At 44.3% G+C, this 24,120-nt stretch overlaps 1 protein-coding gene across 7 annotated transcripts in view; it reads right to left on the minus strand.

Annotated features, from left to right (window-relative positions):
* Positions 1-3,981: 3,981 nt before the first annotated feature.
* Uxs1 (UDP-glucuronate decarboxylase 1) overlaps positions 3,982-24,120 on the minus strand; it is an 81,054-nt gene continuing 60,915 nt past the window's right edge. For all 7 annotated transcript variants that reach the window (XM_074050477.1, XM_020159069.2, XM_020159071.2 and 4 more), the window contains 6 exons: positions 22,101-22,220; positions 15,176-15,219; positions 11,620-11,680; positions 10,351-10,408; positions 7,644-7,747; positions 3,982-4,811 (listed from right to left, as the gene is read on the minus strand). In XM_074050477.1, the coding sequence (XP_073906578.1) occupies positions 4,680-4,811; positions 7,644-7,747; positions 10,351-10,408; positions 11,620-11,680; positions 15,176-15,219; positions 22,101-22,220 (519 nt within the window). In that variant the 3' untranslated portion in view covers positions 3,982-4,679. The remainder of the gene's footprint in view (positions 4,812-7,643; positions 7,748-10,350; positions 10,409-11,619; positions 11,681-15,175; positions 15,220-22,100; positions 22,221-24,120) is intronic.

Consider the following 24,120-nt stretch of genomic DNA (forward strand, 5'->3'; position numbering starts at 1 on the left):
AGGACAGGGATAGGATAAACATTCTTCTTCCAAAGGAAGAATAGGGAAGTAGAAGCACTAATTGGCCCAAAGCAAGACTGAAACACAGCAAGTCAGGTGTTAAATCCTAAAGCTCCAAGTTTGCCATCTTCTGCACACTGTGGCAAGGGGCAGGCCTCCAAGGACTCAGGTAGCTTATTGTTAGAAGCTTTCCTGCATAGGTGTGATGTATTGCTGGCTGCTGTAAATTTGGGAATGTCTCCATCTGGCTCCACTCCTACAGCTCCACTAGGCACTGCCCTATTGGATTGTCTCTGCAAGGACTCTGGCTCTGCTGCAAACTTCTGTTGGCTGCTCAGGCCTTCCTTTGAAATCTTGGTAGAAGCTGCTATGACCCCATAATTCTTGCATTCTATATGCTGGGAGAACCAGCACCATGTGCTTGTCATGCAGGTCTGATGCTGACATGAGTGGTAACTGGATTTGCTTGAAACACAAATGCAACAGCTGCAGAACACCACAGTCAGAATGCTGAAATGGTGGTTAACACCCCAGGGCTCCAGGAAACAATTTTGCCCTTTTAAACCTCTGGGCATATAATGAGAAGGGGGCCTCAAAGATTTGAGTTGCCCTCAATACCCTGTCCCAATGCAAAGCAACTGGCTCCCTTTTACCCACATTGGTCTCTTTAAAGAGCACTTACTCCACAGCATCCTTACACGCTTTCACTTTGCTCCTTCTCTGGCCGGGTTGTGAATTTTCTAAATTTTTCCAGTTTTCCTCTGCTCCAGACCAACTGAAAGCAGAAAAGGCACCCATGTGGCCTTTCTATATTTTGTTTAGAAGACTCCTCAGGCAGCAACCAGCGCACCACTTTGAAGTTTGACTTTCTATAAATTCTCAGGACAAGGACATGATACATTTAAATTCTTTCCAAGAGTATAACAAGGATGGCCATTGCCCCAATTTCCAATAGATTTCTCTTTTGTGACTAAGACTATTTCCCTAGTCCCCTTGTTTTCTAAGCCCTCAGCAAAATCACTTTAATGCCACACTTATGGCTTTCTAGACTTTTTCTAGCCTGATCCTCCACTGCAACTCTGCCCACCACCCAGTTCCAAAGCTGCTTTCACATACCTAAAGTGGGACCCTCTCCACAGTACAGATTTTCTTCATTAGTCCATTTTATGTTGCTAACAATACAATACCACAGATGAGGTTTGTTTTGGCTCACTGTCAAAGGGCCTATCTGATGATGGCTTTTTGCTGGCAGAGTCCTGAGGTGGTGCATCACATGGCAAGAGATAGGGAGCTCCTATATGCGCATGTATTCTGGTCTCGTCCTCTTCTTATAAAACCAGCAGGACTCAATCATGGGGGCTCCACCTGACGATATTATCTAATCCTAACCATCTCCCAAAGGTCCCACCCTCTTAATATCTCAATGGGGATTAAATTTCATCACTTATATCCAGACACACTCTGGCCACATCCAAACCACAGCAAGTTTCTTAAGAAAAAATTATACTTTTTTCCTTCCCTTAACATAGCTGTAGATAAAAATAGCCCTTATCCCCAACTGTGGCTGTGATACAAACAGGATACAGTCAAGAAAGCATGTGGGTTAACTTTGGAGATTAGAGCGGCAAGCCCCCACTGCTGCCTTTGAAGCAGAGCATCATACACCCAGACACTGCAGTACTAGTTCTCAGGGTAATGCAGTTTTCCAGTTCCCTATAAAAGGTAAGCACCCCTGAGCAAGGAGAGGCCAAGTACACACATCACTTTAGCAGCAACATTAAAACTGAATTCCTTTGTCCAGGAAATTACTGAGGATTTTCCACATTCCCCAGTCTTAGGAGACCAAACTGTAATTTACAGCAGTGACCAGAGTAACATTTCACTAGATTTAGTCTGTAAGAGAAGAATGAAGTCAAGTTCACACATGACTGAGGACCATTAACCAGCATGGCATCATGGCCATGAGCCAAAACACCTTCAGGGCTCAAGCAGTAGCCATGGTGCCATGAAATTCCATCTGGAATTAGTGAGCTGGGCTCAATATCCAAGAAGGCACAACTGGAATCCAGTACATTTCAGACTCTGCAATTTGCACTTTGCTTTAGCCTACCACGATTGTCACTGAAGTAACAAGAGAACTGTCATACCAATCTCAATCCTGCAAGCAACAGCAGTGATGCCTTAATCAGGAGCCACTTCAAAATGCAGAGGCAACACTGTCAACCATAACAAAATACTATAGGCCAATTAGTTTATAAACAGTAAGAATTTATAACTCACAGTTCTGAGCCCCAGAAAGTCCCAAGATCAAGATGCTGACAAGATTTGGTGTCTGGTGAGAGCCTACTTCCTGGTTCACAGATGGTGCCTTCTCACCATACCACATGGCAGAAGGGGCAAGCCTTCTGCCTGTTTTATAAGACCACTCATTCCATTCATGAGGGCTCCCCCATCCTGACCTCATAAACCCTAGAGTCTTAATACTACTGCATGGAGATTAGGTTTGAACAAGTGAATTTCAGGGAGACACAACCATTTGGATCACAGTAGCCATCACCTGTCCACCTATTTATCCTTTTCTTGGCCCTTCAACTCCACTTTCCTCACTGCCCAGGATAGTCACATGCTTAATGTGAAGTTCACATTACTTCCTTGGATGCATTACCTCTTTTTCCTCAGGGGGAATTACACATAATTCCTCTTCTACTTCCTTTCCCTTGCACTGAAAATATTTTACAAAAATCAGGGAAGAAAATCAGAAAAATGAAACACATGAAAGAGTTATAGATATTATCAAAGTAACAGGATGAGAGAATTCTGGACCCTGGAGCTTGGGGTTCTCCCAAAATACAATGTCCAGCTTAGCTCTACAGAACTCTGTATTCCTGCACTAACTACCATTAGTAGTTCCCAAGTAAGCTTCCCAGCTCTGGCAATGGTGTATCACTTAGTTCAGACCAAAATAATGGAAAGTAAGAGGCCAGAGGTGTGGCTCAGTGGTAGAACAGGTGCTTAGCAGTATGAGGGGAAGGAGAGAGAGAGGGAGAGAAGGGAAAGAGGGAGGGAGGAATGAAGGAATCATCCTTGATTCCTCTCTTTCTCTCTTACACCATATACAATCTGGCCTCAGGTCCAGAATCCTCTGGGAGTTTAGAATGACAAAGCCACAGCATTCCTGGCCAGACATCAGAGGAGATGGATTAGAAATGTATGCCCAATTTAAACAAATCAAGATGATGTGACACACAGACAAGTCTCAGGTACCCCACAGTCTCCCATTTTCAGACACTTCTGATGCATTGCTTTGTATTTGCCACCTGGTCTACACTTTTATCCCCTTGGCATCTGTTCAGTTTTTTTTGCTGTTGCTGGTTGGAAGATATGCTGCTTTAATTTTCTGCATTGTTCTTCCACCTCAGAGGAAAAAGAGTTCTTAATGAAAATGAAAGTTTTCACCAAATGAGCCTCATTTGCAAATCTTTCTACAAAGAACAAATGGAACTTTTCTCCTGTGTTACCACAGGACACAGAAATTATTTTAACCCTGAAAATCTGAAAACTTCACAAATCAGTTAATACAGATTGAGCATCCCCAATATGAAAACATGAAATGTGAAAATTTTGAATGCCAACCCTCAGTGTTTTATATTTCTGAGCATTTTCAGATTTCAAATTTTGGTATTAAGGATGCTCCACCTGAAGATTCCATGCAAATATTTCCAAATCCACAACTCTGAAATCTGAAAAACACCTGGTCCTGACTGTTTCAGGTAAGAGACATACAACCTGTACTGTGCACAGATTTGGCACAAGTAGCACACAAGTGCCTTTAACATTTACACATCCAATTATGTAGCAAAAGAACCTGAATGTTTTCAGAATTTTCTTATAAACTAAAGTCTCCAATATTTTTCTTAGAAATCTAACAATGTCTTCTGCAAAGCAGAAAGCCAACATTTGAAATGGAAAGCCCATGAGTGGTGAGTTTCAGTATTTTATTAAAATAGCATATTTAATTATGGTTAACCAATAATATGTTAATTTGCCTTCCCACCCCCGAATATGCAGCACAACACAGTAGTGATTTCAAATATCCTTGTTCACCGTAGTCAACAGAAATATTTCAAAGTCAAGTCTGCAACTAAAAACTAGTCCTTGAAAAAATTCTGAATTACAAAAGAAACATAAAGCTCTCAAAAGAGAATTCTTTTATCTGTCCGAAAATAAATGCCGGTGCACCACCAACCTGACAATACTGCTAGGTTTTTTTTATTCTTTATGCATAGTATAACATCTCATTTTATAAGTATCCACTTTTATAAATAAAATCGGCATTTTTTGTTCCGTTTAATGTTCCTTTTCAGCTTCGCAAAGAAACCAGTAAATAAAAACTGTCAATGACAGTCACACATATGCTCTCACAGCAAGATAAAAAACTTGAAAATATGCAGAGGTGCATCTAGGCTATTTCACATAAAAAGACAGATTCAAAAAGTGCAAGGCAAAGTCTGCAGTTTTTGAGGGAACTTTTAGGCACATCCATGTCTTTAAAGCAAGCTTCAGAATGAAATTCCAGTTTGTTCTTCATGACACCTGTTTAAGTCTTTCTTTAGAAACAAAAAACAAAAATACATCTCATCAAGTGTAAAACAGGGAGTTCTCATGTCCTGAGTGGGGACTCAGCTGTGGCGTGTCCGGCCCTTTTTTATTCTGGCAGGCTTTGGTTTGGGGATGTACTGATTGTTTGCCTGGTACTCCAGCTCTTTCCGGAAGTAGTGAATTGCTTTGTTCAGACCTTCCTCCAATGGGACCTGTTGGAGAGAAGTGAGAAAGACACAGGTCACGTGAACAGAAGGGCTTAATTTGAAGAAACAGCAGAGCATCCCGGTAGTGCTAACTTGTGGTTAGTTGACTTCTTTCTGAGGACACTCACGAAGCCACACGCTGGTCAGAAGTACATTGAGGTCTATGTTGGAGAAACCAGAGGTCCTTAAAAGCTGCTTTCAGAACACATTATGTGATTTAACAAGTGACATTCACCAATGTAAAATGACCTTCAGCCCCCAAAGACCCAAATACACCTCTTAAAGGTATGAAGTCTCCTCTAGTTTGAATCAGTTGCAAAGATCACTTTTTAAAAACTGCATGTGGGCCCCATTCTTTCAGAAGAAATCCAATGAGGACTAAAGACAGGATGCTTTTAGAAGGCCATCTGCATCTGACCTGCAGCCTGGTCCTCTCTGGTGACATTGGCCCTTTGCATTTATTTTCCAGCAGATGGTTCTTGCACTCTCTGGTAAAAGAGGTGGAGGGGACCCATGATATCACACCATGTAAAGCAATATGAACATAGAGCTACCTTGCAGCAAATAGGAATCAGAAGTCAAATCAGTTCCTGATTAAAAGTATAAAGAGAAAACTGGAGGGAGGTATTGCCAATGACCACTGGAAAACTGTTGGGGGTAAGGATTTGTCTGTCTCACTTATGGCAATGGTTTCACAGGTGTCAAAATACATTAAAACTTATTAAACTGTACATTTTAAATGTGGGTACTTTGCTATTTGCTCATTTTACCCCCACAAGTGTGGACAAAAGCCCAAAAGCACAGGAAACAAAAGCAAAAATAAGACAGATAGGATTTCATCAAACTAAAAAGCTTCTGCAGCAGAGCACCAGTGGCTCATGCCTATAATCCTAGCTACTCAGGAGGCACAGATCAGGAGGATTGCAGTTCAAAGTCAGCCCAGCTAAACAGTTCCTGAGACCCCATCTTGAAAAAAAAAAAATCACAAAAAAGGGCTGACAGAGTGGCTCAAGCGGTAAGAGTACTTGGCTACCAAGCGTGAGACCCTGAGTTCAAACCTTAATGTTGCCCCCCAAAATAAAAATAACTTAAAAAAAAGCAAAAGCTTCTGCAGAGTAAAGGAAACAATCATAGTGCAGCAATATCCTATAGACTGAAGATAGTATTTGCAGACTACAAACCTGACCAAGGGGTTTATAGCAAGAATATATAAGGAACTCCAAACAACTCAAAAGTAAAACTTTTCAATGCAATGAAAAAGTAGGCAACAGACTCGAGTAGACATTTTTCAATGGAAGACATAGAAATAGCCAAAAGGTACATGAAAAAAATGCTTAAAACATCAATAATCAGAGAAACACAAATCAAAAACACAAGATATTACCTCATCCCAGTTAGAATGGCTATTACACCTCAACAAGTACACACACAGACACACACACGAATAAAAGTAGGAGATGTCTGTTTCTTTGCATTGGACTCCCTCAGAAATTTCTTTTGAATTGAAACTACTAGTAAGAAAAGATGCTAATGATGTCTCATATTCTAAGAATGTTAGAACACTGTACAACTAGACTTTAGCAGACATACTGTGGATCTGTACTTTACATAAGGTAAAAATAATAGTTTTTATGTAATGAATATGCTTTTAACTTGTTTCAAAATATTAACCTGTTCAGAATACAGGGTTAATACTAACAAAAGGACCATGGCAAATTCCTTCAAAAAACAAAGAAACCAGGTCTCTGCTGAGACTGATTTTGCACAGCTGAGATTACTACATTTTAAGTTTGAGCATAATCATATTTTTATGTCATTCACTTAGGCCTTCAGCAGCTCCCTGAGACTCAGATATCACACAACAGAATAAGAGTCAGAATGAACTCTCATGTCTCCTCAGAATTCTAGTTACTCAGCTCTCATGACATTTTACTGAGCTCTGGGTGTGTCTCTGCCTCTGTGCACAAGACAGTGAGACAGCTATATCAGCTGGGCCACACCTACATTTTTCCTCCACTTAATGTGTTCTCAACTCTGTAACAGCTGCCGAGACTGCTGCTGTGCAAGAGGTGACCTGCCACTGCCCTAGGGTAGCCAAGCTCCAGTGGGGTGCACAGGGGTTAGCTAAGAGGGCCAACAGATGGGAAATGAGGTGGGCTTGCTCCTGCTCAGCCTGGGGAGCACTCTCTCAAGGAGGCAGTGTCTACAGAACGCGGGCCCCAAGGGAGGAGAATTCGGCAATCACACATGCCCTGTGGGAAAGGTGAGGGAGGAGCACTTAACCACCCGAGGGTAGGAAAAGGCAGGCTTGGGCTGGGGACTCGGCAGGGAGGGTGGGCTCACAGTCAAGGGGGAAGAAGGCAGCCACACCTCACAGTGTCTTGCAGGCTGGTGAAAGGTCTGACTTAAAATAAGGGCCCTAGGAAGGCATGGAGGCCCACTTTTCTCCTTGCCCGTCAGTGTTGCATACTTCCACCTGGGGTTCTATTTGTTAGGAGGCTGATGTGAACTGGCTTGCCTTGTCTACCCAGTAACCCTGACCAGCCAGCCCTGAGTGAATGCTAGCATCGCCCTCCTCAACCTTGCTTTTGGGGACTGAGTTGTGCATGTGGTTTCATGAACAGGGTCCACAGCAGGCCTGAGCCAATTTCCCAGTAAAAGGATGAGAAACCAGATATAGGAGAAGCCATTCAATGGTTTGAAGAAAATGCTACATCTTCCTGGATGCCTGGGCCCACTTCACGGTGGGCCTCCAGACAATCTCCAGTGCCTCTGAGGACATGGGACACAGGAGTTGGGAGGCAGTCTCCACAAGGCAGCAAACCTTCCTGTACTTACCACAGGCTCCCAAGCCAGCATCAGCTTCGCTTTTCTGATGTCTGGTTTTCTTTTCTGTGGGTCATCCTGGGCTTCAGAGAGAAACTGAATTTCACTTCTGCTACCTGAAGAGTTTTTAAAAAAAAAATGGTAAGAGAATTCCAAACCACTAGGATATATAAAATCCCATCAGCGGAGTAATGGGTAAGCATGCAGACCACGTAAAAGCAGCTCCCGCAGAGCCACTGAGTCATATAAGGCACAGTCCTTAGAAATCCAGGGAGCGTGCCTGCCATGGCACTGGCCTACTGACCACGTGCAGGTGCCCAGGCTTCCTTTTTGCCCCACAAGAACTGGGAAGGAAGGGAAGGAATACTCTCCTTGGACACTCCAAGGCAGACCATCATGTTAGGTACAAACACAGACATGCCACGATTGTGGGACAGAGACATCTCTGAGGTAGATGCCAAAAATGGGTCAGACCAGGGTGTCCAGACCCTAGAATTCCTTCACCTTGTTTAACCAGCAGAGTGAAAGGGAATAACTAACCAGCTCCTGGCCTACAGCTCACAAAAACTGTGGGGAACGGATTATGAGAAGCCTATGAGAACGTGACATAAGCACAACTGTGTCAAATGATCGGAGGGCTGAGTTTGGCATGGCCCCAGCCGAAAAAGAGCACAAAATATAGCACAGCTGCTTTTCCTAAGTTGTTTATGTTCAGAGAAGTAGAACACAGGTTTCTCTTGTTACAATGTCACGCCCCTCCCCAAGAACTGTTGCTCCACCTCCTTGTTTACACTGGATATAAAAGACTCTCTGAAGGAGGACACAAGGTTTTTTGATGGGGATTTTTGACTGGCTGCCGCTAATGCTGCTGTGTCTCTGCCAGAGCAGCTTTCTGCACCGAGAATGTTATACATAGGCTTTAGAAAAGCTAAGCTAAAGAGAACAAGGGACAGTGCAAGTCTAAGGACTGAGACTTTAAGAGGTATGCTAATACAGTTTTTAGATGCGGCTGCTGTTGTTTGCAAGTCTGAGCACTGAGACTTTAAAGGGAACATAGGGCAGTGCAAATCTGAGGGACAAGACTTTAAGAGAGATTAAAGGGAACATGGGACAGTGTGAGTCTAAGGCAAGAGACTTTAAAAAATAAAAAAAAAAAGCAAGGTTTTAAAGAAAGACTTTAGAAGGAAGGCCTTAAAGAATAGAGAAGCAAAGTAGACGAAGAGAATAGAGAAAAGAAGTAATGAGGCTGTTGTGCGTCTCCATCCAAGAGCCCAACACACCTGACCCCAAATTTATACATGTTTGTCTATCGATTGTCCTTTATGCATCTCCAGTCACCCCTAGTTAGGTCAGGAGAACAAGAGCTTGTGAGAAAACTCTCAACAAAAGACCTAGCCACTGATGCTCCAGCCAGAGCAAGCCTTGAGCTGACACCTAATGTCCATCTATGCTGCTGGGGGGATCACAGGGAGCACAGAAAAGCCAGCATCCTAGGTGGCCTGGACCCACCCTAAGTGAAATAAAGCCACACCAGTGACTGGTGGCTAGACACACAGAAGAAATTCCCAGTGGAGGCAGGCCCTAATGGCAGAATCAGGAGCAAATAAAATGGCTGTTGTCTTAAGTCACCGTGGACTGGGATGGTGTGATACAGTGCTATACACAGTGATGTGGTCAGAGTCCTGCATCCCACTCATGTCATAGATCAGGACTTCTCCAATGCCAAAGTGCAAATGGGGTTACCAGAGCAACCTGTCCAACTGCAGATTCTGATCCAGGAGGCTCAGGAGGGGTGGGACCAAGAGTCCACATCTCTGAAAAGTGTCCGGGTAAAGCCCCTGGTTTAGAAGGCATAGATGGCACCCTGACTCACTTAGGAGGAACAGATAGGTTCAGAAAGCAAAGCTGGGATTGCATCTAAACAGGGCTGCTGGAGCCCCCTGATGTTGTAGTTTATGTGTCAGGAAGACTTCTGTCTCCACTGCCACCTGGAACAGAATCCCAGCTGTCCATAGTTAAAACAACAATCCAATGCCAGGAATGTCAACCTGGAGGAGTCTGTCCAGTCAGGTGGCGTCTGGTGGTTACTCCAGAGTGGCCGGCAACATGTGCATGCCTGGTCCACCCTCCAGGCCAGGCTATGTGTCTTAGATCAACCTCAGAAAAGAGACTCTCCAAAAGCCAGGTTTTCCAGAGATCCAGTAAGCCTGAAAGTGAGACCAAAGCTCACCAACTAAGTGCTGGTCCAGACCACAGAACTTCTCCTGCCTTGACAGGGGCACTATCCCAATGTCACACGACTTACATCAGTCAGCCTGGCCACAGCAGCTAATAATTTCAGACTTGCCCAGAACCCCACAAGCTGGTGTTTCTCACTCTGAAATTCTAATCTCAACAGGACCAGTGTTTGGAAGTCAAGCAACCATCACCTATGTAGGATGACCTAACATAATCAAGCACCAGTCACAACCACAAACCTTTCTTTCTTTCTCTCCACAGAGATTTGCAATTAAAACTGTAAACCAAACCAACCCTGTCCCCTTCTATTACTGGATTAATGAATTAGAAAACACTAAGTGTTCCCAGTAAAAAGTTCTGCTTTGATCCAATTCAACCAGCTGATATTCATTAGTCATTACTCATTTTCTAATCAGGGTATTATTGATGTATTAGGGTAAACACCCATGATTTCATTCAAGAAGTGGTTTATTGTACTTACCTACGAGGTTTTTAATTAACTGAGCAAATTCTAGGATTGTGTGTTCTTCTGGGTTTCCCTAAGGAAGAAATGGATTCTGGTTATAAATGAAGTTACAACAGCAGCAGCAGTCACACCGACATCTTCAGAGCCTGTGGCAAAAACGCAGGGTAGGAACAGCTCAACCCTCTGTAGTATCAGGCTCTGAATGAATGAAGACTTATAACATAAGGCACAGTCTGTTCTGTTTTTAAGTGAATAGCTTTTCAAAAGTGCATCAAAAAAGCATTGGTCAGGTGCTAGCAACCAGCCTACAACCATGAGGGTGTAAGCACGCTGCAGCCTACTTCCTATGTGATAAGAACACCCTCTCAACTCAGGGGAAACAAATGGCATCAAAGGTGCCTGAGATGGCTGGTTACAAAGACAAGTACAGGACAGGTTTTGAGTGGCATGGCTTCTAAGAATTAGGCATATACAGTCACCCCTGGTTGTCCCAGCACACTACAGGAGGTACAGCTTAGGAAAGACCTGAAATGACCCCAAGGTTTCACTAAAGCCAGGCAGGGCTAGAGGCTCCCTGGTAAGTGACAGGGCTCTTAAATTGGCTACTGTTGACAGAAGTGTAGCATGGTGAATGCTGGGCAGTCTATACTGAACACCTTGAGTTGTACAGGAGATGGGACAAAACCTCTCAGGAATCAGGGACAGAGGTGAGAGGACCCAGCGGGACACAAGCACTGCAAATCCTTGGAGAGAGGTCCCTACAGAGGCATCAGATTAGCTTGGAATAGCCTCCACATGGACAAGGGAGGTCACTGAGTATGAATGCAGAAAGCAAGATTTCCATCCAATATAAAGGATGAATGAACTTCCTGCTGACTGGAACTGGCCAAGGAAAGTGACCTGCCCTGAGCAGAGGCAAGTTCACCACTCTTAAAAGTGCTTAGGGCTGGATGAGACACTGGGCAAACCCACCTCAGGATCTTCCTTCCAATGGGAGATGATGGGGTTGTAGGCAGGGAGGAATGTGGTCTCACTTACACAGTGATCTTCAGACAGAGGCCCTTCAGACGCACAGAGTTTGTCTAGTGTTTATTTTGTCGCTTACCATGCCTGGCAGACTTCTTACTTCTTTGTGTCTCTTATTTTATTTTATTTTTGCTCTGTATTTAGCAAGTAACAAACACACATGCCTTCTACAAGCTCAAGGCAAACAAAGCAAAGCCTTGTTTCCCAAAGAATGACCCTCTGAGCTGTCCCCAGGGGAGTGTAGACAACAGCACTCACCAGGTTGACAGGGCTGCTGACATTGCTGTTCATGAGAGCCACCAGGCCATTCACCAGGTCACTGGAAAAGAAGGGGGTGCGGATCAGGTGCTGCCTGCTGAGGCATGCTAGTGCTGAGTCCTCCCAGAAGAAAACAAACCCAAATGGAAGACTGAATATCAAAATAAAATCCTGAAAACTAAGATGTGCTTATAATGCTAACATATTTATGGATGAAATGGTGCATGATTTCTGGGATTTGCTTTTGTTGAGTAAGGTGGGGATGGTTAAACAGGATAGAATCTGGGTGATGGAGTTGAGTTTGCCCTCTCTGTGCATTTCTGAAATCCTGTAACAATTAAAAACCAAAAATTAAGTTAAAATAGGCATACACCTGAAGAAGATGGGATCCACAGAAGTCTCCAAAGAATGCCTGTGTTTAATGTGAACCCACATCAGTTGACCTGCACCAAAGCATGACTATTTTATAAAACAAGCTCTGCTGAAATGAATGGACTCCAGTATGTAGGCCCCCATACTGGCAAATCACAGATCAAAGCCAAACAATACTGAGTGCTGAAATCATCTGGAACAGTACTCCCCTTTCCCCAGCCTTCAACCCACCCCCAAACACGTCACATGACACTGTCAGGGGCATCTGGATGTTTCAGATGGATCATGATTGACTGGGCCATGAAAGTGAAGATAAGTAAGCAAATTTTCGCTTACCAAAGTTTGGTTCTTATTTTCAGAAGCTTTAAAGTGTGACTCTGTTAAAAAAAAGTTACTTCGTAAAAATGACACCTCACTGCTAAACACAAGTACTTTCTCTAAGACTACTGTTCACAGCTACATTTTATTAGAAGCCTTCTGTCCTGTGATCCAAATGATACCTACTTTGAAACCTCTCCCTCCTCTTCCTTCATCACTACCAGCAAGGAGCAGGACACTATGGGTCATGATCAGCTTCCAAAAGAAAACCCCAGATTGATTTTGCTTTCAATTGGAAAAAAAGGTTTTTTTGGTGGGGTATTTAGTAAACAGGAAATTTTTCCTTTTTCATTTTCAACAAGTACATATTTTATAAGAACATGCTTAATGTTCTACTCTCACAGATCAAGTGCAAATGCAAATCACTGTTGACCTTTGGATGGTTTCTTTTTGATGGAAACTGGCAAAAAGTCACTTCATCACTATGGCAGGAATCACTGCACCGTGTGCATGCTCTTAGGCACCCATCTGTGCAATTTGTAAAGAGACATTAAAAGCTGCCATTCGGTAACACACACAGTAAGTCTTGATGCTGAAACTGGGGGTAGGGTCACATTAACTTGGCAGGTGCTGACTCAAGCAGTCATCCACATTGGAAGAGCAGAGAGTGAGGGCTGCACATCTTTTATGTAATAAACTGGCAACTTTTAAGGTCAAAACTGCATAGATCACACTCATTTTACCTGAAGCTCTTTGACAGTGTCATTTTGGCAAAGTGACTTTTTAAAATAAGTATAGCATGCCTTTGTTATGTGAGTGAAGACATAACCAGACCATGAAAATTTGGACACAGTCATGTCAAATGCTGATGCCAATGACCACCCAGGCCTCTGGGTGTCTGCAATGCTGCCCTGGGACACTTTAATTTAGTACAGTAGCTTAAGGATTCAGACACTGTGAAGTTTTAACTGAGAAGTAAAAGATTCTCATTTCCTAAAAAAAAAAAAAAAAAACCTGTTAAGACAACAGAATGAGTCAGTTCTCAGTTAAGTCTTGAAAAACTGAACAGTGTATATGTCAGGAACCCTATCCCCAGCATGGCAAAGTCCCTGAAGTCTGGTTTTCTTGGACACCACTGAAGTGGGAGAACATTGCAGTAGTATGGACAGAGGCTAGCTATGCTAAGAGGGCTTTCTTCACCATTTCTAGGGAAACTCCTTAAGCCCTCTTCCCAAGCTGTTTGTGGGCCTGGGAGATGCGCAGAGCAACTGGGTATGTGAGCCATGAACATCAGCACAGGCCTGGCACTGTGGCCATGTCTTGTCTTGGCCTGAGATTGTACACAGCACCAATGAATCCTTAAAATATGTTAATCACAACCCTGCCAGACCCTCAAAGTGCCTGAAGCCACCTCACTGAATTTTGTATGGAATAAACCCACTAAGAAGAAGGGGCTATAACTTGCTTCCCTTTCATTGCATCAAATCCCGTGATACTTCATGTGGTGTGGGAGCTCAGAAGTTTCTGGCCACTGATTAGGAAGTTCGAGGTGAGTGTGTGTACTTGGGGACATCAACACCCCCTCAGGAAGTGAGTGATGGAGGATGGGATGAAAACATATCATTATGAAAGATGGTACTTGGTACAAAGAAGTCTGACTGATAAGGGCCTGCTACAGAAATGTGCCACAATGGTTACATTTCTCCCAGCACATGGTGCTTTGAAATAGAACAGTCCCGGAGGAGGGATAGCTGCCATTTTCCCGTGAAACCACTCTTCGAGTAAGTTTGCCTGTTTGGGAAACACGTGGACAAGTTATACATCGTGTTCAGGCTTTCTGCCCTGCTTGCAAGATACTGATGGGTAGAGAGAAAAACACTGACTGTGGTATATGTTTTTTTCAGTTTCTGTTGGACCAAAAATGTAAGAAATTTTCGATACGTCCAAGAAAAATCTATAGTAGTTGTTTTAACTTGTAAATTTACTTTTTTTACTAGTAGGTCCATTTTTCTAAAGGATTCCTACCAAGCCCTCACCTGGCTGCTCTGATTGAGGTAGAGCTGGGGGCAGCCTAGACCTGCATCCCATGGCAAACATCTCACCCCTACAGTGTTCCTGAGGTGGCTCCAAGACACTAGCAAGAGCATTTCCTGACTGACAGTCATTTTAGGGTATTTGCATTAAAGAACAAAATTGCATGGTACCAAAATATAGAGCTGGGCCTTACAATGATTCAGAATTAGAATTCATAATGTCACGTACCAATGTATAGTACTTCGAGTATATTAGAGGCACATAGTTGTAACTCTTCTCTCAGAACCCATACTGCATTCTACAGTCAGTCCCCAACTATGCTGACCAACAGAAACTCAATTTATAAAAATTACTAAAAAACAGTAAAAATCACCCTGCAAAACTGTTTTGAAAAAAGGTGTTTCTACCTGCATTTAGTTTCAGCACAAAGTTCAACGTGAGGACACGAGTTTATCTCATGCTCTTAATGAGGACTGTCATCCACAGCAGAAAGCCGTGTATAAATGGGTCAGATTTCCAAATCTCCAAGTTTGACGAGTGATTAGAATATCTCTTAACTTAGCCTACCATGAAATCACATAAGCCACCCTTGGCATTGGCTGTTTTACCTGTGCAACACTAGGTGGCAGTAAAAGATTAGTTCCAGTTACTCAAGTGACCAGGATTGCAATTTTAACTTTAAACAGAGAAGAGCAAGAGGTTTCCATCATAATATTACATTTAACTTTTAATTCATATATCCAAAATAGTGGAAATAACACACATGACAGACAGTGAGCTGTCACTCTGTACTCTACCTGCTCCAAACCAGTGCTAAGCCCCAGAGCCTTACCTGACGTACTGAAACGCCCTCGTCTGAGACCCGGATCCATACACCTAGAAGGAAACCAACAGTTAGACCTCCCCAGAAAACCACATTCGCACCAGTGAGGCTCCTTGGAATTCTGAAGGACTGACCTCAAAACTGCAAAATGAAGGGGAGTGATGTGGCTCAAAGCATCTCACAACTGTGACCAACAGTGAGAATGCAGGCATATGTGTGTCTAGAGTTTTTTCTCAAAAGACAGCATCCAAAGTAATCAGCTTCTACCTGAGTCTTAAGATGTGTCACACATCATATTAGGTATGGCAACTGCAATCCCAGAGTCCAGATGGGCAACTGACCCACACACGGAGAGTAATGTAAACATTCAACTGGAGCTGTCCACCTGGATGCCCATCAAAACAACTGGGGTTCAGCCCAGACAGGTCAACAGACTCAGGATGAGGCAAGTGTGTCCCAGTATTCTACAGCTAGCTTCCCAGGTAATTCCAATGTGTGGTCAAGGCCAAACTGAGCCTCCCACGTGACTGGAAGGGAGACAGAGAGAGGAGGCTTGGAAGAGTCATTAATCTCTCCTCTTCACTCGTGCACACGAGAGTCCTGGAAACCAAGGATGGTGGGATGAAGTAAAAGACTGCCTGTGCTCTCAGTCCTGGTTGCACAGCTGTAACCCCTGTAGCCTTCTAGAATTGTCAAAGTCTGAGAACCATCTGCTGAGTATGATTCACTTGATCTCGGAGGGACCAGGCTTATTACTTTTTAAGCTCCTAAAAAAATCCCAATGTACATCCAAGGCTATATGCCAGAAGCTTAATGGAGGGTTTACTAAAACACAGATTGTTGGTTTCTGATCCAGAAAGTCTGGGGTAGAGCCCAGGAACTCACCATCCAACAACTTTACAGGTGATACTGATGCTACTGGTCCTGGGACCACACTAGAGAACCATGGCTCCAAGCAGAGGACATCAATGCTTACAAAAATCCCACTGTTACAGAAATGTGTCTGGATCATCACAGAGGGCACTCTTTGTGTCGTGCTTTTTATATTGAACAAGAAATACCAGGAGAAGAAGAATGGAACACATACGATCCCATGGCCTTCACACACACACTGCAGTGTGTAGAACCATAGCAGCAGCAGTAGCCAACACTGCACTGTATGACACTGAGGTTTTGATAGAGGGGAATCTGTATCTCCTCATCCTGGTTCATTCCTCCCCCTGCTGGCCATGAGACTCTCGCCTCATCCGGTGGAGTGTACTTATGTTTTGGGGACCAGCTCTGATGCCACCTCTGGGGAAAAGCATCCTCTGGCTTATCCCCGAGAGAATGTCTACTCCACAGGTCAATCCCCTAACTGTAACACCTTGGTCGGGCTTTTGTCTGTACCCTACTTCAATGCAGCACAATGCCTGGCATGAGGAGAATGCAGGATGAACTTTTGCTGGACAAAAACATGGTAAATTATGTACTTATTCAGGTTGAGCATCCCTTCTCCAAAATGCATGGGACCAGAAGTGTTTCAAGTTTCAGATTTTTTCCAATTTTGGAATATTTGCATGAGAATAATTAATGAGATTATCTTGGGGGGTGAGCCCCAAGTCTAAACATTAGTAAGAATGAATCTTGAAACAGAGGCTTGTAGACAGATTCCCTAACCCTACAGTCACAGGGAACAACGAGGTCAGGGTCAATGCCTATTGAGGTGATGAGAGTGACTGCTTTTGCAACAACCCGATTGTAATGATCCAGTGCCCATTCCCACCATCCCACCCCTGACGGTAAAGACAACACCAGCCACAGTGGCCACCCACAATACCACTTTCAGGAGGTCTTCCCACCCCATTTGTGCAGGAAAGGAGGAAGCAGCACGTAAGGAAGGACAGCATGCGTTTTCCTAGAACACAGAAGCAAAGGCTGTTGTCCTTATGTCAATATGCATTCCCATGTGCAGGTTCCAGGCTATAATACCATCTTTCAGATTCTCCTGTAGGGTGGAAGGCCCTGGTGAGAAGAGACTGGGGAAAAAGAGATGAGTCCTAACAGGACACAGAAACTGTGGCTGCAAATCTCAGCAAATGAACAGTGAGGACAGTGGGCCTCCTAGAAGCAGACCTCAACTTCTTAATAGTGTTGACTAAACCTACCTCTCTTGCCTCACTGATGCACTGCAGGGGCAGAGGTCATACCTCATCTGTGTGCCTGGTGGAGAGTAGGTATTCAGAAAGGACAGGACACAAACACTGCAGAGTTTGGGGATTGCAGGAAGCTCCTATCCAGTCATAGCCTATACGTTCCCCTAACAGAGGAGTCTGGGATCTGGCACCTGCCTGCATTTCACAGGATAGGGAAGATGCAAGAGAGGCCTGAGTCAAGGCAAGAGGGGCCTGGGGACTCAGGGCTGTGTGCAGGTCAAAGTGGCATGGTAACTTAGGACTCACCAAGCCAGAAGGTTTAAGGGAGTTCTCTGCTGACTGTGTGGCACTGTCCTCTACCACTGTGCACTGTGTGTTTAAGATGTAACAAAGATTCTCTGCCAAATCAACCTTGAGTCAGGATCCAAAACTTCTTCCAGGCCCATCTGTGCATTTCTCATAAAATCCAGTTTCAGCAGGAAAACTCCACCTTACTCTATTATATTACATCCTCCAGACCACCCAGGGGATACTTGATCACCCCAGCCTGTCTTCAGCAAGAATCCTGTGGGTGGGTCAACCAGAACCCCTGACCCAAGCTGTCTTCTACTCATTTTCTGCTCCCCAGCTCCCCACCTTGCCTCTTGGTTCCTACTTGCCCATGCTCTCTCTTCCTGCAAAACCTGCCATGGCCCCACTTTTATCACAATGGCCTCAAATGAAGGCTTTCTTTCCAGCATTCCCAAGTGTGTTTCTGAAACAGAACATATGGCTCTGCTCCAGGAAGTCATGTCAGGATCATTTACGACACCACAGTGCCAGTCATGGTAAACATCACACCAGCTTTGAATTGGTCTTAAAAGTAGGATTTCTCTAAAATTTCCTTTTAAAATGACAGAGACTTGGGTGCCAGGCCCAGCTACTTGAAAACAAACACAGGAGGATTGCAGTAAGGCCAGCCTAGGCAAAAAGTAAGTGAGACATAATCTCAACAAACAAGATGGGCATCATGGTGCACATCTGTAATCCAAGCTACTTGGTAGGCATAAGTTGGAGGATCACAGTCCCAGGCCAGCCTGGACAAAAAGTGCAAGACCCTATCTGAAAAGTAACTAAAGCAAAAAGGGCTGTGACTCAATTGGTAGAGCACTACCTAGCAAGCTCAAGGCCCTGAGTTCAAACCTCAGTACTGTCAAGGAAAAAAAAAATAAAGAGACCTAGATTCAGACCACAATCCTGCCACTTCTGAGCTGATCTGGGCAAATTCATCTCAATAAGCTGTCTTCTCATCTGCAAACTAGAACAAATTGGTGGGAAAACAAAATGAAGCTCAACTGTGAATGTGTATGCTGTAAGCCAGCCTTTTCAAAAATAAACTCAGTAAGCTAGCTCCACTGGACCACACTCAGCTCTTTTCCAGACCTTCTAAACAGGGACTGTATTTTCTCAACTTCTATGCAAGTCAACTTAAACTGTATTTTTAACTTTGATGTATGACAACGTACTTAACCAAGCAACACTCTTGCTGAGATCTCACTGCAGGCATCCAATATGGCAGGGAGTAAGATCCACAGGCGTATCCAAAAACTGACCCCTGCTGAGCCATCAGATAACAGACTTGGCTGGAAGGTGAGCAATTCCATGGACCCAGCTTGGAAAAGGGAAGGGAAAGGACTGGCTCTTCCATCTAGAGGTCTTTCAGCTCTCAGAAGTGGCTTGGAACAGCAGCAAAGAGGAAAGACAGATAAATCTCCCTACTTCCCTCCTATAATGTGGCACTCTCAAAGGCAGGCTTCTCCATGGAACCACCCAACAAGGGCATGAGATGCTATCTCAATCAGACAAAAAAGCAAGGAGTTAGGACTTCATCAAATTGTTGACGGGATGTAGAATTGTGTGTGACAAAAGGAAACAAGGCACACTCTGAAAAGCTTCCTTCCTTCAGACTCACCCAGGCATTGAGGAAAGATAAAAGCTTGGCATGTTCTGGATTAATGGCACTCCCAGTGGCACCAGTGATCTTGTCCCTCCTGTCTCTGGCACAGAAGGGCACTGGGCCTGACGACATCACATGAGTTATTACCATTTACCAACAATGCATGCATTCGTGGGGCTGGCCAGGAGACAGGCTCTCCTTCCAAACGAGGCCCTCAGTGCTGCCAAGGAGGCAATAAGTGAAGTTGTTTCTTGGAAGCTGTTAACAGTTTACAAAGTAGCTCTGATCTCATGGGGTGGGGACAAGTTACTGAGCAGTGGATGAAAGGCACCAGGACTGCCTGAGTGGTGGAATACTCAACACAACAGCTGGAGAGAGGGGATCCCAGGCCACGAGCCCCTTTAAACCCCTTGGTATCTGTGGGAATTGGTTCCAGAGCATTGCAGAAATTCCAAAATCCATGGATATCCAAGTGCCCTCTGTGAAATGGTGTAGAACTTGCATATACACTATGCACATCCTCCCGTATGCTTTAAACTATCTCTAGGTTATCTAGTACAGCGTCACTGCCATGTAAACAATTGTTATGCGGTACTGTTTAGGGAACAAGGAGGAAAGACATCCTCACAGGTATACATTCTGGTGCTCTCCCCCAACTTATTTTCCAATATTTTCAACTTGAAATTGGTTGAATCTGTGAGTGTGGAACCTGTGAATACTGAGCCCAAATGCAGCAGCAAGAGGGGACATGGAATGACAGGAAGTCTCACCTTGTGGTAACAGCTGCAATTGCTGGCCTCCAAGACAGGCCGATAAGCCACTTTCACTCATCACAACAGAAAGCAGCCACTACAAACCCAACTGTTACTTCAGACAATATGTACCTCATGCCGCCTGAGTGCTGGGCCTGTGGCACAGTTGTGAATGGAACAAAGTTCCTTGCTTTGAAGGGCTAACACTGTACTAGCAGGGATGGGTGAGGGGACCTAGAAAATTAATTTTTCAGTTGGTGACCAGTAATAAGGTAGTAACTCACAACCAAAATGGTGCCAGCATATAGATAGCAGTCCAGGTTTCCCCTAAAGAGACTGAATGGTAGACTGCCTGGAAGGAACACATTCCCAGGACAGGCAAGATGGCAGTGGGCTGAGCCTGAGGAGCAGGGATGGTGAGGCATGTCGGGAAGAGGCCCATGGATATGCTCTCCATAGGATGGAAGCCATTTTGGTTTTTGCTGTCTCTTCAGAAGACTGGTCTGGGGCCAGGTTTGGAGAACAGAACAGGGAGAACGAGAGCAGTCCTATGGATGGCCAGCGACAGCATAGAGCCAGGGTCAAGCTGTCAGGATGTGCTGGTGGAGCCCATGTGTAGTGCAGGAAGAAGGGTCACGTGTGACCACATCTCTGTCTAGAGGTACAGAGTTGCCACTTAGGGAGTAAGGGAGGTGGGGAGAGCTGGCTTAGAACATTAGGAACCTAGAGCTGGGGTTTGGCCTCACCTGTCCCCTGGAGTGTGCCCAGCAAAACTCACCCACACAGTACACCTGCCCTGGGGTGAGGGGTGTCACCCCACTTTGTACAGGATAAGCCTCTGTTCCACAGGAGGAATGGAGTACCTAACGTATGAGAGATACATACTATGGAAAACAGAGCTTGAGAGGGAGCTTTCAAAAACAAGTTGTCTCTATTTAGCCACAGAAGCCTAGGCACTTTTGTACCTTAATCTCCTGACCTAGAAAACGGGGGTAATAAGTCACCTAGAGCCCACAGACCTGTTGTGAGCCATAAGAGATGTAAAGATGACAGAACTGAGAAAAGTGTGCTACCTCTCTTGGCAAGTCAATTGGTAGATGGATACAAACTACATGCAGATAGCCCATGACTGATCATGGCTCAACTTTACAATGGGTTCACCTGCACATAACCCCATTCTAAATCAAGGACATCAGGATCTAGGATGGTTTATCAGGATGCAAGCCTCACTGAGTTGAAAAGCATCTGAATAGTTATCATTTTCCCCCCTGAAATATAACCAGTAAGCAAGCAAACCATCCTGCAGAATTTTTAGTAAAATAGAATGCTTGCTTGTCTCCTCCAGATTCCCACCAAAATCTATGCTGTAAAGGACCTAGAAGGCTATACACTGGAAGAGCAAAGTCATTCAGGCAGCCCACCAGGAAGATAATGGCAAAGTCCAGAGGAGAGAGAAACAGGAGACAGAGGAGAGCCAGGAGGATCTGGCAAAATGAAAAAACTCAGCCAAACTTAGGCGCAGACCAGGGGTGCTCCTCCCCAGGCAGGTGAGAAGGTTGGAGACAGGTGTGGAATGAGCAATGCGCTACCCACAGGGTATTTATGGGCACCAAGTGGTTGGCGTCAGTATCCTCATTGCACACTGGAAAAAATGACCTCCAGATCATGAAGCCCCATTCCCACTGGGAGGAGAGAACTGAGCATTCATCAGCCTGGCTGAGTAAGTGCCATATCAACCCAGACCAACCTAGACTTGGCTCACTTCCTTCTCACCCCTACCTGCAGCTTCCCAGACACCCAAGAACCACTGAGTTCAGGCATACCCCCAGCTATAGCCAGCATGCCAAGAAAATGCCAGAATGTTCTAAAGGTACACATCCCATGTGTGGGCAATGTGGACAAGGTGGGTGCTTGAGTTACACTGTAAGACCATCCCTGGCCGGGTTCTAGCCATATACCTTCGTTCCCCTTCATGAAAGTGGTGGAGATGAGTATGAAATGACAACTTTGGAAATGTTATTCCCTGAATCAAGATTTACCTGTCCTTCTCTGTGGACTGATTTCTGATTTGGGATACAAGCAGCCCTGGGAGCACAGTGGGTGGCACCTACCGTGAGCGGCTCCCCCTGGAGGGCCTGCAGGATGAAGTTGCTGACTACCCGCCCATCGTTCATGTGCATGCGCGGCCCAAAGGTGTTGAAGATTCTTGCCACTCGCACTTCCACACCTTCCTGGAACAGAAAGAAGAGGAAGTGAGGCGCCTCTCTTCAGTCTGCAGGTCTGTATCTGCATATCCAGAGCCCTGCATCAAAGGCGTGGGAGAAAACAGTCCGCTTTTCATTCCAAAAAGAAAATGGTTCTTGTGTTCTGATCCTATAATGTGCTCATCACGAGCCAACTGGGAAACATCAGAGCTAGAGCAAAGAGCATTGAAGGTGTCCCAGCTCTCATGGCATGAACGTTCTAGAAGAAAAGCTGCAGGAGAGTTGAGAGCACAAGGGAATTTGTGTATGCAGACTCTTTCCCAATAGGTATCTACTTTCCCAGAAGGGATCGCACTCTCAACACTCTGTGTAACCATTTTCACATAACATATTCTGTAAATTTATTATATTATATATTTAGAATATATATAACTACATTCTGTAAATGTATATATTCTGTAAATATATATTTATCACTCAATACAGATTCAAATGTTGATAAACATTTGATAGTTGTTAAGGAAAAAAATCAAGTGCTTCATCTGGAGCAAAGAAGGCCATATAAACATTCCTGAAGTGCTACCCCCAATTTGTACTAGTGCAAAACAAAATAGGACCCAGTGCTCAGTGTAGACTGATGGCTAACAGTCTGGATAGACAGCTATCAACACTGTTTAACAGTCACCCCTGCTGTTCATTTTCATTTCTATGTTCACTTTCTTCAATGATATTTAATGTCTCTATTTTTACAACAGATGTATATTACTTTTGTAATCTGACAAAGCATATTTTCAAATGGTAATCAGGAAAATGTATTTTCTTAAACCCCAAGTCTTACCCCAAGTGATTTTGTTTAACTGTAAGTTTCACAGGCTGCTCTGACATGGATGAAAAAGTTCAAGGTTAATATCACAAGTCCTCAGTCAGTGGACTGTCACAGAACCTTTTTAATGTTCGATCCATTACACTATGGACATGCATGGCTGGGAGTCTGAGGGCAGGCAGGATGAGGTGTGACCACTTGGGACTCTTGCTTCTCACTGTTCCAGCTCCTTCCAGCCTCACCACTCCCCTGCCAGGCCTGCTCCTCACCCTGTTGTTTGCAGTAGCACTGGGGGAGCAAGTGCTTACCTTCAGGAATGTTAAAGACTGAAGTCAGTCCCTTTGTGTTCTAAGCACAGGTCCAGTGGCAGTAATAGTAAATATCAGTTGCTATTGTGTCTACCAGTGTAAACCATTCTTTTAATTTCTAATTTCACCATGTTAGATCTGCACAGGCTGGGAATATTTAGGACCCTTAGCTAAAGAGGCTCATTTAGACAGAATTTCTCCACTCTGACAGTTTGAGGGATATACTGCAGGGCCAGAGGGTCCACAAGAGCCCCTGCAGTGGCTGGAATCCCCCAGCTGCCACCTCTGCCCAGAGAAACCTCTTGTATCTCCCTGTGGTGCTGGACAATCACAGCAGTTTGCATTTTTGTTGTGATACAAAAAGGGTTGGGAAGCATAGGTATGGCACATACAGTTAACTTCTAGAAACCAGAAGGCTTAATCTGTGTTAGCTCCTCCCAAAATATATGATAATGCTTTCAGATGCGCCACTGAGATTCTTAGGACTGAGATAAGGGGGTCTTATTCTAAGGCTAGGAATAAATCAACCCCTTTCTCTAAGTAACAGGAGCATAAAGTAATCACCTCCTTATCTGTGGTTTCACTTTCTGTTACCTGCAGTATGAAAACACTACATGAAAAATTTTAGAAATAAGCAATTCCTGAGTTTTAAATTGAGTAGCATAATGAAATCTCTCTCGATCCACTATGCCCTTATCTGGGACGTGATCCATTCCTTTGACTGGAGCACCCACATGGTATATGCCATCCACTTATTAGTCACTTAGTAATGCTTCATTATCGGGGTGACCGTAGG

This window comes from Castor canadensis, chromosome 12 (genome assembly GCF_047511655.1).
Source record: "Castor canadensis chromosome 12, mCasCan1.hap1v2, whole genome shotgun sequence".
Classification (NCBI taxonomy): domain Eukaryota; kingdom Metazoa; phylum Chordata; class Mammalia; order Rodentia; family Castoridae; genus Castor; species Castor canadensis.